This window comes from Prinia subflava, chromosome 3 (assembly GCF_021018805.1).
Source record: "Prinia subflava isolate CZ2003 ecotype Zambia chromosome 3, Cam_Psub_1.2, whole genome shotgun sequence".
NCBI classification, from domain to species: domain Eukaryota; kingdom Metazoa; phylum Chordata; class Aves; order Passeriformes; family Cisticolidae; genus Prinia; species Prinia subflava.
This window is the reverse complement of record NC_086249.1, coordinates 82702671-82715929: the sequence shown is the minus strand read 5'-3', so window position 1 is coordinate 82715929 and position 13259 is coordinate 82702671. Positions and strand designations below refer to the sequence as shown.

Genomic DNA, 13259 nt, shown 5'->3' with positions numbered 1-13259 from the left:
TAAATACAGGCAGTTTAGTGGAGCAGCTCTTTACAAATGTTGCCTTAAGACTCTCCCATGTCTTCAGATGGTGTATCTGTCTTTTCAGACTATTTGTTCTGTTCTTACATGACTAACACTTACATATGAAGTTATAGTTCGGTCCACTGTAATTGTTTTCATTTTACTCATCTGAACATATTGCTGTAAACTACCTAAATCAGTCATCTTAGTCATGTGGGGTTTTATTCCTGTTTGTGTATCTCTATTAGTTAAAAAAAAACCAAAACAACTTCATGTCCAAACCTTATTTATTATTCCTGAGAATTTGCAAACAATGGTCTGTCTTATACAGTGAACTAAAGTTTAGTTGATATTTGGGCTCTGATTTGTGTTTTCCTTACAAAGATAGTAAAGCCTACCCTTTTGATTTTGGCAGATCTGTGGCACAAATTTTTCCAGTTTTTAAATCTCAACACATGCTGAGTCTGAGAGCAGCATTTTTAGAATTCTTTGTATTAGGACCTCATGAAAAATTTATTAAGAAAGAGAAGGTTAATTTGGCAGGTGTGCTTATCTGCTTTAACATCTTTAGTATAACAAATGCAATGAAACACTGAATATTTAAAATGACAAGTAATTTTTTTGTCTAACATCTGCTTCACTAGGAAATGTACGTGTCTGTACATGCCAGTGGTTAATGGTAGATCTAAACAGTTGCATACACACATATTGTTTTTCAGTGGCAAGTCATACTCCTTTCATTGGAACTCATTTAACTTTCATTGAAAGTAAATTTAATTTCTGAGAGCTTCTTAGCTTGTCAAGTTGGTGAAAAACAGAACTGTATATTTACAAGTAACGTTTCAAATTTTTGACCTTTATTCCTGCCATGTTCCCCTCCTTACCTGCTCTAATCACAGTAAAGGTATGAAGAAAACAGCAATACTTAAAAGCTGCACAAGAGAGTCTTTGCTCGTGGCCTCTGATAATGCTGAGCACTTCTTGAAATTACCACCTACCCCACACATCTGACTTCCATACCTTAAATTAGGACAGTCATAGTCTTTTATGATTGTGAGCCTTCTCTTCCCATTTGCCAGCTGGAGGAAGCTGTTCTGAGTTGACTGGGGAGAGCTGTCTTTTAACTGATGGCCTGAAATTAGCTTTACTTTAACCAGATGATGGGAATACCCACCTCCATTTTACTCTTGGCTTGAATGGTTCCTGGACAGACAAGGTCTTTGAACATAGGCAGAGATTTAATATCCAGATAAAGTGGAAAGGTTTCTGAATTTCACCCCCCTTTTCTTACTTCCCTCCAAAACTTCTGAACTCTGTTCATATTTGTCTGCTAAATGATTCAAAACAAAGGACCAGACAGTTTACAGTACAGCGCTTTCTGAAGCCTGGCTTCTGTCAGGAACCAGGATGGTGCCATACAAAAATAGCATGGTTCCCAGAGAAACTGTGTATGCCCCATGCCTGGGAGGGCACAGAGCCTGTTTGGATGGGGCTTTGAGCAGCCTGGTCTAGGGGAAGGTGTCTCTGCCCATGGCAGGGGGGTTGACTGTATCAACTATTTTGTGAGATGTCATGCTCCTTTTGGGGGAAAGAGAATAAAAGGCTGAGGTTGTGAGTTAGGATTGCAAACAGGTATCAGTGAGAACCTCTGTGACATTCAGTCTCTGCTATAATATCTTCCTGGTTTGGTGTTAAGACCATACTCCGGGGCTAGGAGTGATACTCTCTCTACCTGTTTCAGGCAGGTATAAAGTGAACTTTTGTTATGAAGTGTTTCAACCATGTAAATAACCAAACAGGTTTCAGCTTTCCTTATTTCTAGAAATGCTCAGAACTGCTTGCTTGTTTTTGACTGATTGACTTAGCTGGAAACGGGAGCAGACACTGAAAAGCAGGAGCTGGGGGCTGTTCCTCACAAGCCTGTTCTTGTATTTCAAGTGTTCTACCTCATTATATGTAGGGGGTATTGCTAAGGCCTGGTCTGAATGTGGACTGTATTGTTACTGGCTTTACTCTGGATGCTAAATTTGCTAAACCTACAATTTAGGGTATGGTTCTGTCAAAATTGCAATTCTTTATTCTCCACTCTGGGGCTGAGAGGTATTGATATTGAATAGGTACTGTTATTTTTTTTTTTTCATGGAATTTAATTTGTGGAAACTTAGTTGAATCTTGATTGTAGTGGTAGTTGTTTGCTTTAATTAGTCAACAGACTTCTAAACAGTGGAGTAATTCTTCCAAGAGCCTGGATTTCAGAGTTCCCTGTTGAGAAGCTATGACAACTTACTTGTCTTTAATATTTGTTTGCTAATCTTGAAGTAATTGTTTGAGTATGTCAAACTTTCTTCTCCCATCTACCTTACTTCCTTCAATGCCTACCCCTTTCAAAAAAAAAACAAAACAAAAACAACCCACCAAAAAACCCACCAACAAAACAACAACAACAAACCAAAAAAACAACACAACCACAAAAAAACACCAAACCAAATGAAATTCTATTTTGTGTAGCTTGGAGTGCAGGGTGTCCATCTCAAAAAAACCTCAAAAAACAACAAACCAAACCAAACAACAACAACAAATCCCCACATGAAAAACCTCAACAAATAACTGACTAGTAGTTGTGGTTATGTTGTCTTAAGGTGGATTAGGCAGTTGTTTGAGGTCAAATTAAATATAGTCACTTGGCCTTTTTGACTTGGAATAAAATTCAGTGTGAAACTTGGATGCTTAGGATCGAGGAAGATCAGATATGACAATTAAAGTAACTTGATTCTTCCACCCTGTTTCATGAAAATGTATGTCTCAAAGGTCTGAGCAGTACAAACTTCCTAGACTGTCCTTTCAGTATTATTTCAGTGGGGTGCCCACTGTACTGTAACACAACCCTCTTCATGTCCTAAAGCTGCAGCTTTTCCATAGGGAAATGGTTACGCAGAGGATAGGCATAAAGAACTTGATGAAGGCACAAGGTGCAATTTAGGGGATATTGCTGAGTGCCAGTGATGACTCTCTTTGAAGTTACTTCCAGATGTGCAATTGCAAAAAAAGGACCTTAAAAAAAAGAATAGCTGCTGGCATAAATGGTGCAGAAAATCAGGATTTTGAAATAGCTTCCTTTTGCCTTTAGAATGCGGCATCTCATATCTCATGCTACTGTGCATGTACTCATTTGATGACTGGATCCTTTGTGGCAGGATACATGTGCTGTGTGTTTGTACCTTGGATACTCAGCAAATGCTTGTGGAGCTTGGGAAAAAAATCTACAATAAAGAAAAACCCTCCAAAACTCATAAAACCCAAACCATGATCGAGAAGAAAGTGTGGGGGTTTTTGCATAAGTGCAAACCGTAAGAGCAGCAAGAGTTCTGGCATACAAATAAGAGTTTGTATGACCAAGGGTATTGGAGCAGTGAAGGCAAGAGTGAAACTTGTGTTCCACAGTAGCTCGTGTCCTGTGGCACAGGAAGGTCAGTGTTGTCAGCAGCAGTTTTCCATTGTGTGTTTTTGTGTAGCACGAGGTCTCCTTGTATGTATAAAGTTGTTGGACTGCTTTGTGTCTCTGCAGTGTTGAGTGCTGTGCTGTACGTTCATCAGGGTGTGCTGCTGTAGACATCTGCCTCACATGCATGTGTGTGTATAATGAACAGCTGGGACATTTGTTGTCAAGCTGTCTCCTCCACGCTGTTTGTGCTTTGCAAGGACCCTGTTACCCTGCCCAGGCAGACAGCTGGATGGGGCTCTATACAAAGGGAAAGATAATGTGTGCTCCATTTGGCTGGAGGAGTCATGGGTGAGGAGGAATGTGTGGCAGTTCTCTCCCCTTGTTCAGTGTTTCCCTTGTGCTGGGCTGAGGTGTGTTCCACAGCAGTACAGAGACCCAAACTGTAGTGATCTGGTAGCAGCTGCTGCCGACTAATTCCTAATAAAACATTTAATTCAGTTCTGTGTTAGCTGCAAGGCTAATAAAGCAGAGCAGTAAGCAATTAACTGAAATAAACATGAGAGCTTTTTACAGTTAGAGATTGACAGCACAAACAGGGAAGTGTCCTTGAGCTCCCTACAGAATTTGGATGTGTTTGTTTTATAGGTTGTTCCTCCTGGAAAATAAGTGGAAGTGTATTAACCCTTAAAAGATTTCTTCGCTCCGTAAGAAGAATTTACAGCTTTCAAGGACAAGATTCTTTCTCAAATCTGCTGTTCTCTTTATTCTGTATAATTTTGACAATCACATACTGATACATTAGATCTTTACTGTAAGCTTAAGGAAACTTTTTTCTTCATTAAAGACATTTGTCATTGTTTGCTAAAATAGTTTAAGTAGCTAAATATGTACAGCTAAGATAGGGTGCTTACAAGCTCACTGTTCAGAACTCAAGACTGTTTGAGAAGTTAATATTTTGTAATAAGTGTGATTTATTCAACATTTTTATTTACTTGCTTATATTATGTATTTTACCATGAACCATAAAAGAAAAACACTGTTAGCACAAAGCAGCTGTTCAGCAACTAATTTCTCTGGACAGGCATGTGCTCTGTAGTACCAAGTTATCACTTCAAACTGTATGAGACTTGAGAAATTCCTGGTTAATGAAAGTTCACTACAGTGAATTGGTGGGCAGGTGTACCTTGTTTGTTAAACTGATGTTTTAGTTAAAAAATGTGACAACTTCAATGCTTTACCTGCAGTGTTTGAATTCTGAACAAATGCTTAGACGCCGATTTATTTACAGACCTTCTTAAAAAAAACAACCTTGTAATTTGTTGCACCCTAATTGAATAATGTTTATAGAATACATACTTATGGGTGGATGCACATCTCTGAGTTGTAGCTTTTCTAGTCAGAACTGTTTTTATATGTTTTATCTTGATGTTATAAATTGTAATGTGTGGAAAACATTTTCAGCTGAAGATATTCAAATGTTTTGAGTTTTTATCATCAAACCATGAAGTGCTTTTTAAAACATGTATTAAAGAGTGTGTGTCATTTGGTAGGAATGTATGATAGGACTAAAAGGCTATCTGTAAGAGTATTTGCATGTATGTTTGTGCACACACAAAGTGTGGGGCTTACAGTGTTGTGGGGAAAAGGGGTTTTTCTTCTTTTTTCTTTAATTGCTGTGTCATTTGATACCACTGTTCTGCTCCTTACTGACAGAGCAATGGGTTTAGAGCAGAATTATATCTTGGCTTTGTATCAGTGTGAGATCAGAATCTGTCCTTGACGCTTAAATCACTGTTCCTTAAACACAGCTATGTCTTTCTCACTCTGCTGTGGGGAATTTGCACAGCTTTTACTGGTGGTTGAGTAGTGCACTGCTCCTTGAACAGTGTAACATCCCCGTCAGTGACTTAGGAGTTATGTCACCAGTGGGATAGGAATGCCAGACAACCTTTTGTTGTTGTAAGGCTGTGGTTTCAAAAGTAAAAAAATGTGTCAGCAACTCATGTTGAGGGAAGGGGGAAATGGAAAGTGGTATACCTTGGTCATGGGGGTATATCATACAATGAATGAAAGAATAATCTTTAAAATGCCCCAGTGGTTTTTGGGAGTTGCTCATTTTGTAATTTATTTTTACAACAGGTTCCCGTAAAGAATCAGCTCCTCAAGTCCTGCTTCCAGAAGAAGAAAAAATTATTGTAGAAGAAACTAAAAGTAATGGTCAGACTGTTATAGAAGAGAAGTAAGAAAATGTTTAATGAATGATGAATTAAAGTAGTAAACTTTGCACTCTTCTTCCTCCTCCTGTCTCCCATTATAGTAGGCTGTGTATGGTATGCTTGTAGTTGGAGTAGACCTGTTTGGACCTGCCAGTCCTCAAAGTGGAGCTGGCCATCGTTTAAATGTCTGGTTTCTTTGTATATGCTGTGCAACCTATTCCACCCATGCCAAGAAGTGACGTGCTTCACTTATAAATAATTTTCCCAAGTGCTGTCAGATTTGAGTATTAAATTGGTGTCATCCTTCTAGTTAGCGTGTGGCTCATTCTACTTTTTTGGTAAAGTGTATGTTGGAAATGAAACTATAATTCTGTTGTAGAAATACTGAATGTAGAAATTTTCTGTAATACAGAAACCAGTAGAGATCTGTAAGTGCTTGAGAGGTGTTTCTGGTCACAGAAGTTGGCAACAAGTCCTTGCCTTACTGAATATAAATCAGGATTAGAAAAAGGAGTTTTTTTGACAAAGGTTTGAAATTAGCTATTAGCTGTGGGGTGTTTTTTATTTAATTGCATTTCATTAAACTGTTTTGTCTAATAATAGATTTATATGTGTACTTCTGAAAACTGTTGTTACAGATGATCTTCTTTTTTCATTTTAGAAGCCTTGTTGACACAGTATATGCATTAAAGGATGAAGTACAGGAGTTAAGACAGGTTGGTAACTTGCTATATTTATAGCAACATGGAGAAAGAAAAGATGGAAGCCTTGTTCTAAAACTAGATATGGCTTGCAAGTTCACTTTGACAGTCATGAACTTAAATTTTGGACTAGATTTACTTTTAAAAGTAAAATATCATTTGCTAAAAAGCACTCCCTTCTGTTGTCATCAGTCTTTTGAGAATAGCACTGAGGATGCCTTCTCTGAAGTGAATTATTAAGCTGGTTTTGGATGTTGAAGCTTCTGAAACGGTGGAAGCATTAAGCAAATTCAGTTGTGCTGTATCACCAGCAAAGTAAGCTTACAGAGACTGAGAAGTCATAGTTGCTCAAGAATGTTCATAAAGGCCTAAATAGAACCAAATATTTATAGTTCTAAAATGATACAATCTTGTAGTAACCTGAGCACCTCTTACGAATCTGTTCTTAAAACAGCTCGTTTCCAGAGACGAGTCCTTTTCAGTGCCTGTCACATGGCTTTTTTTAAATGACGGCTTTGCAATAGTTCTGGGTGCTTTTTTGTCACTTGTTCTAAATATCCACCACGAATAAATAAAAATATTGTCTTATCAGGATGTAGCTTGTTTTAACCATCTTAATGGTGTTGCATGTAGTCTTTGCTTAATGTATAAGGGAAAAGAAGCATTGGGTTTTCCTCACAATGCAAGGTGTGAATTTGCTTACCAGTCTGACTCTGGAAGTTGGATAAAATTTCTTGTGTTAATGTAAAAAAAACTCATATTCAAATTTCTTCAGGTCTGGGGCTATAAATGTGATTTTTTTTTTTTTTTTTTTTTTTTTTTTTTTTTTTTTTTTTTTTTTTTTTTTTTTGCTATCTGTAAGCATGCCTAGTATTTCTAAGGATGTCCTGCATATACCTTGAAACAGGACAGTTGATTTGTTGCATACTTAAATTCTGCTGTGTTCAGCATATAAAGAATCCCAGGTTAGATCTAATTTGGCAGTCTTTTAAAAACTACAATTCATATAATAAAAGCAGCAACAATAGCCCTCTAATGCTCCTGTGGCCTCCTGCTTTTTGTACAAAGAATAAATGTGCAACCTCACTGAGGCTCTGCTCAGCTCCATGACCCTTAAACAAAATGTCACCTTATCCTGAGCTTCATGCTACAGCTCTTTTTTGGTGCCTTTCCAAATAGATGTTCTTCAGAATCTTACATCTTCCAAGCCAAGATACAGAAAAGCCTAATTTCCTTTTCTTATGTATCAAGAATTCAGGAATCTCATCTTGAAAGCATTTATTAGTCCGTTGCTGTGTGCTGCTGCCAACCAGAGAAGTGGCAGAAATAATCTCCGAGCTGACAAGGGCTTTTTGGATAAAGGCTCTCTGGGAGAGCACAGTGTCCTATGTGTAGACACCACTGCAAAGTGGGATCCTTCCTATAGCAGCTTCCATTGGTTATTCATAGCTGTTGTTCCACAGGCAATACACTTGAACTGGTCCTGAACTGGCAGACTTAATAGATTAAATGTGTTCCAACATAAAATAATGAGCTTTCCAAGTTCCTCAACAGACTTGAGGAGGGAATGGAGTTAATGAGGTGATGGACTGTGGTGGGTGTATAGACTGGGGAACGAGAAGCTGCAAAGCAGGGCCATGAAAAGGGAGAGGTCAATGGCAAGTTGGACATGAGCCAACAGTGCCCTGCAGCCAGGAGGGAAAACCCTGTCCTGGGGGCATCAGGGACAGCATGGCCAGCCAGGCAAGGGAGGGGATTGTCCCCTCTGCTCTGAGCTGGGATGGCCTCTCCTTGAGTGCTGGGGGCAGGTTTGGGTGCCACAATAAAAGAAAGATATTGAACTCTTGGAGAGTGTCCAAAAGAGACCAACAAAGATGAAGGGCCTTGAGGGGAAGCCATATGGGCTCAAGTCACCTGGTTTGTTCCTCCTGGAGAAGAGGAGGCTGAGGTCCACAATTTCCACAATGGTCCAGCCATTGTGGTCTACAACTTCTTGTGAGGGCAAGAAGAGGAGCAGGTACCAATCTCCTCTGACGACCAGTGTCAGAACTTAAGGAAACAGGATGAAGCTGAGTCAGGGGAGGTTTAGTCTGGATATTAGGGAAAGGTTTTTCACCCAGGGGGTAACTGGGCACTGGAACAGGATCTCCAGGTCGCACAGCACCCCAGGTCACAGCACCAAGCATTGTCTGTATTCAGGAAGCATTCATGCAGGCACATGGTGTGATTCTTGGGGTATCCTGTGCAAGGTCAGGAGATGGACATAATGATTTGATGAATCCCTTCCTACTCAACTCAGATTTTATGATTTTATGATCCCATCCTATTTCTAAAATATCTGTAAACAACAGCTAATGGGAGTCCAGTTGGACCCATGGATTGAAGGCCTGTGTTTGTTGAACATCGTTAGACTTGTCTTGGGGTCTTATTTCAATGCTATTTTACCTTCTGTTGCTTCCCTGCTGTTGCATCACCTTGACCTGTACAGGATTAAATAGTGCAAGCATTCGGATTGATTCCTGTCATCCTGATGGTCCTGTTGTTCATTTATTTCAATATTGCCTGCTGGCACTGAACAGTGAGAACTCACTTGTTAATATACATGTGGAGAGATGGTGTTCCTTGAAATTCAGACTTCTCTTAGACTGCTGGTAGTCATCAATCTAGTTTAAAATTTAGTCACAAAACGGTTTTCAGAGAACGTAATGGTTTTCAGGATACTACTTTCAACTATTTACATTTCTAATGAAACAAGTTAATTTGCATAAGGTTTTAGGAAGCATTTTGGAGGTTGAAACCAGTTAAAATCACAGGAGGTTCATACAGGGGGTATTTAGTCTGCTTACTGCTCCATTTCCCTTCTCCATTAGCAATAAATATATTCTACTCCTCATTGATCAGATTTGAGCAGAAGAATTCAAGATTAGTGGCCATCTGTTACTAGCACTTGCTGTATAAAGACCCCCTAAGTACAAATAGGAAGTAGCTCAGTTTCCATTTGGTAGCTTTTGTTGCTTTTGTGAAATAACTCTGTGTAACTTGGAAGATAATTAGAAGCTTTGCTTTTGAGCAACTAATGTTTGTTTTACTGGAAAGAGCCTTCAGAGTTTGTAATTGACAGTGTATGTGTAGTCAGATCTGTTAAAAGCCCCCAAAACCAACCAATAACATCTCTTTCTCTGTTAAACAGGATAACAAAAAGATGAAGAAGTCATTAGAAGAGGAACAAAGAGCTCGCAAGGACTTGGAGAAGCTTGTTAGAAAAGTTTTGAAGAATATGAATGATCCATCTTGGGATGAAACCAACTTATAACCATTTACTTTTGTTTTTTTCCCCTTCTTCTTTCTATTGAAAGACCAGTTGTAAAACTGAGCTGGGAAGCCTTCTGACATTAGTCAGTGTTGCATCAAGAGCACTATAAAACAGGATTTAACTGGATCTAGTGATTTCTTGCTCTGAACATACAGAAAGAGTCAAGCCATTTACTGAAGCAATCTGTACTTTAAGCATGGAGACCTTGGATCCTGAACTCTACTCAGCTTAATTTGTTTGCATCCAAATTACCTCATTTTGCAGAAAGTGCAGCACCTGACTAAAAGTCCATGTTTTTCAGTGGCTTTTTAATTAAATCTATATTTTCCATGTAAATAGCTGTAATTTAGAATGCATATGTGATTGATGTGTCAGGGCTGATATGTTGGGGGTTTTTTCTTGTGTTATTAAAACGGTCACAAGTGTTAGAAATTATGGCAATACTGTCTTACCTAAAAAAGGTCAGAGTTCTTTGTGGATAATTATGAATTAGTTCCAAATTACCCACTGACCACACATGCAAATTTAAACCCCTATTTTTCCTATTTACCACTATATTTAAATCCTTTACTGTTACCTGTTACTTTAAACAGTTTACAGTTCCTTAAGAACAGTATTGAAATACAGGAAATTGTTTATTGGCAGTCAAAATGATTTTTAACAAATCTAATGTCCACAATTTGCATTCACATACACTTGTTTGGCAGAATAATCTGTTGTGCTTTGGCCACCGAAAGATTGATGTACTTGCCTGCTTTTTATGACTGTGATTTTTAGGTGTTTATGTACTACATTTTCTGTTGTTGTGCTTAAACATACAGCTGGCTGATAACAGATCATACAGTTTGCTAAAGGAAAAAATCAATCTAATCCAGAATTTTGTGAATAAATGGTTGTTATTTATATTTTATGGTCACGGCAATTAAATTTTAGCTAACCTTTGTGCATAAGACACATGGGCTAGGCCAAAATTCATCCAGAGCTTTGTTACTATACCACTATATAAGACTCTCTATTTGGAGTTCTCATACTGTGGAAGCAGTCATTCCTTTCCCACTCTGTTTTCTTTGCATGTTGCTGATTTCTGTCCTACTAGGATTCAAATGGAAAGAAATGTGGAATATTTTTTTTTAATTGTACTGTAATTCATAATTTGCACTGCTGACATTTTAAAATACATAAAAGAACATGAATTCCCTAGTCTGATAGGTGCAATCACTGCAGTTTCTTGTATTTAAGATAGGAAATGATACATCATGCAAACAGTGAGCTTCAGATGGAGCACTTAAAATACTAATCCCATTAAAGCTCATTGTTTTCATGGATTTCATCAAACTTTGGATTCAAGTCCAGACAGTGCAGCTTTCTGAGGGGTTTGTGTTCAGCTGAGTCAGAAGTACAGCTTTAGCACAGACTTGAGTCACACCTTTTGTCGTTCTGATTTTCTAGTGCCCTTTAACTCCTGCTAAATGTAATGCTCAGACTTAAGCAAATGTTTGTATGAACTTTAGTGAGGTGGAGCCAGGGTGATTTGGGTTGTAAGAATTATCATGCACATTTTGAATCTAATGAAAAATCTACTTTTAAAGCTACCCACTTTTTTCAGTGAAGAATAGCTTTTTTTTAAATAGGAAATTCTGTCAATGATTACATACTTGAGAAACAATTCTGTGGGAGTGGATGCTTCATAACCTGAGTAGACAAATTGTCTCTTTTAGAAAGCTGAATATATTTGTAGGTGTCTTGTGTTCCTGCAATTTAATAATGTTTTCCTTTAATTATAAAGGAGGAGAAAATGAAAAACATCTACATTAACAGAACTTGAAATTCACAGAACTTGAAATTTGTTAATTCTTGATACCAAAATCTTTCCTTGATGTTTGCGGTTACACAAAATTGTGGACTGACGTTATATTTATCTTCAGATTTAGAAAATATCCTTGCTAAAAACTAAGTGATACTAACCCCTTGAAAATGCATACTATCATGACCAAATTTAGGCTTGGGAAAGCCAACATAATGAGAATTTTGCTAGCATTTTCACATTCTGACATGCAGGATATTTTCAGAATGATTTTTAATTTTCAATTGAGCATGTGCAAAAGGACATTCTAGAGGAAGAAGTATAAAAGGAAAACATTAACCTTAGCAGTATTTAGCAAATTTTAACTCAGGAACAACTTCCATCATAACAATTTGTTTTACATGATATTGTAAAGAGTGGTGTTGCTATGTAAATCTGCTGACTCTTAGTACCTGTGATATTATAATTTCTGACAGTACCCCTACATTAACATCTAATGAACATGCCTTAAACACCGGGATGAAGCAATTGTTAAATATGACCAGGACTTAGGGACTTATTTTGTTCAAGGTGGATTGGGAGGACTAATTTTTACACAAACACACATGAAAAAAAAATGAAATAAAAAAGAGGGCAAAGCAGAAAACTGACCTAATGTTGTAAGGAGCTTTTGTCTCTAGTGCAGAGAGCAGCTTCCGACTCTGGGAACCAAGAAGTACCTGAACTTGTTTCATTGACAATTTGTTACAGTGTATATAGATTGTAAATGTCACCATGGACCTTCTGAATTGTTGGAAATTTTAAATAAGCATGGATAAATGGGGCACTGTTTATTTAACCTATTAAAGGGTTGTTTGTTTGCTCTCATCATTTAGGGATGAGGAGATGAAGCCATTTCTTATCCTATAGATGTGAAGCACTTTCAGTTCTGAACTGTCCAAAATGTAGCATAACATTTCTCTGTATTTACTGATGTATGTGTGTTTGTCTCACTATGTCATGACATCCTAAAGATTGAATAACTGACTGCTTTTGTATAAACCTTTTTAATGCAAATCATGTAGGGAATTTAAAGTATCTGTTTACAGTGTCTGTGGAGAACTCTAGTTTAGATGTCACAATAATATCCTGGTATCCACTACTAAAGCGTTTATGCTACATTGTAATTAAACCATGATTTTTTTCCCCTACCATATGAAGTCTTACATTTCATCTATATGTGGGCTATGAGATAAAGAAGGGAAATTGCTTTAATTTTTTTTGCCTTTTATATAAATAACCACCTCTCCAATTTAGTAGCTGCTATACTGTCTTGAAAGAGCTTTTTTGTGGTCTTTCATAGTAGTAAGTCGATGCCTGGGAAAAAAAATACAACCAACAAAGCAAGGCTTGTTGAAAGGGGTGAGAGAGAAGATCTTAACTGTCTTACATTGAGAAATGTTCACTTTCTTTGGCAATCTGACCTGCTCAGGTAATGTAAGAAATGGAGGAGATCAAAGACACAAAATAATGAAAAGAAGGAAAGCAAAAAACACTGGAAACTGCATCAGTTGAGTAAAATATGCATGATTTATCTGAATAGACAGAAATTAGGGATGCGTGTGTCATAGAGACCTTTGTGGTTGGTGCTGCCTGAAATAGGGCAGAGGAATGATTTTTATGGCAGCAGAATCATCAGAATGGCTTTATGCCAGATGGTGGGATGGGTTAAGGAAAGTGCAGGGAGCCATTTGTTTAAAAAGATAGTTTCGGGCTTTGGACAAGGCATTTGAAGGGATTA

General features: G+C 37.8%; 1 protein-coding gene across 5 annotated transcripts in view; it reads left to right on the top strand.

Moving 5' to 3' along the window:
* The window catches only part of ARHGEF7 (Rho guanine nucleotide exchange factor 7), a 117868-nt gene extending 105198 nt beyond the window's left edge, over positions 1 to 12670 (top strand). For all 5 annotated transcript variants that reach the window (XM_063392765.1, XM_063392762.1, XM_063392763.1 and 2 more), the window contains 3 exons: positions 5585 to 5684; positions 6323 to 6377; positions 9553 to 12670. In XM_063392765.1, coding sequence (XP_063248835.1) covers positions 5585 to 5684; positions 6323 to 6377; positions 9553 to 9675 — 278 coding nt within the window. In that variant the 3' untranslated portion in view covers positions 9676 to 12670. The remainder of the gene's footprint in view (positions 1 to 5584; positions 5685 to 6322; positions 6378 to 9552) is intronic.
* Positions 12671 to 13259: the final 589 nt, after the last annotated feature.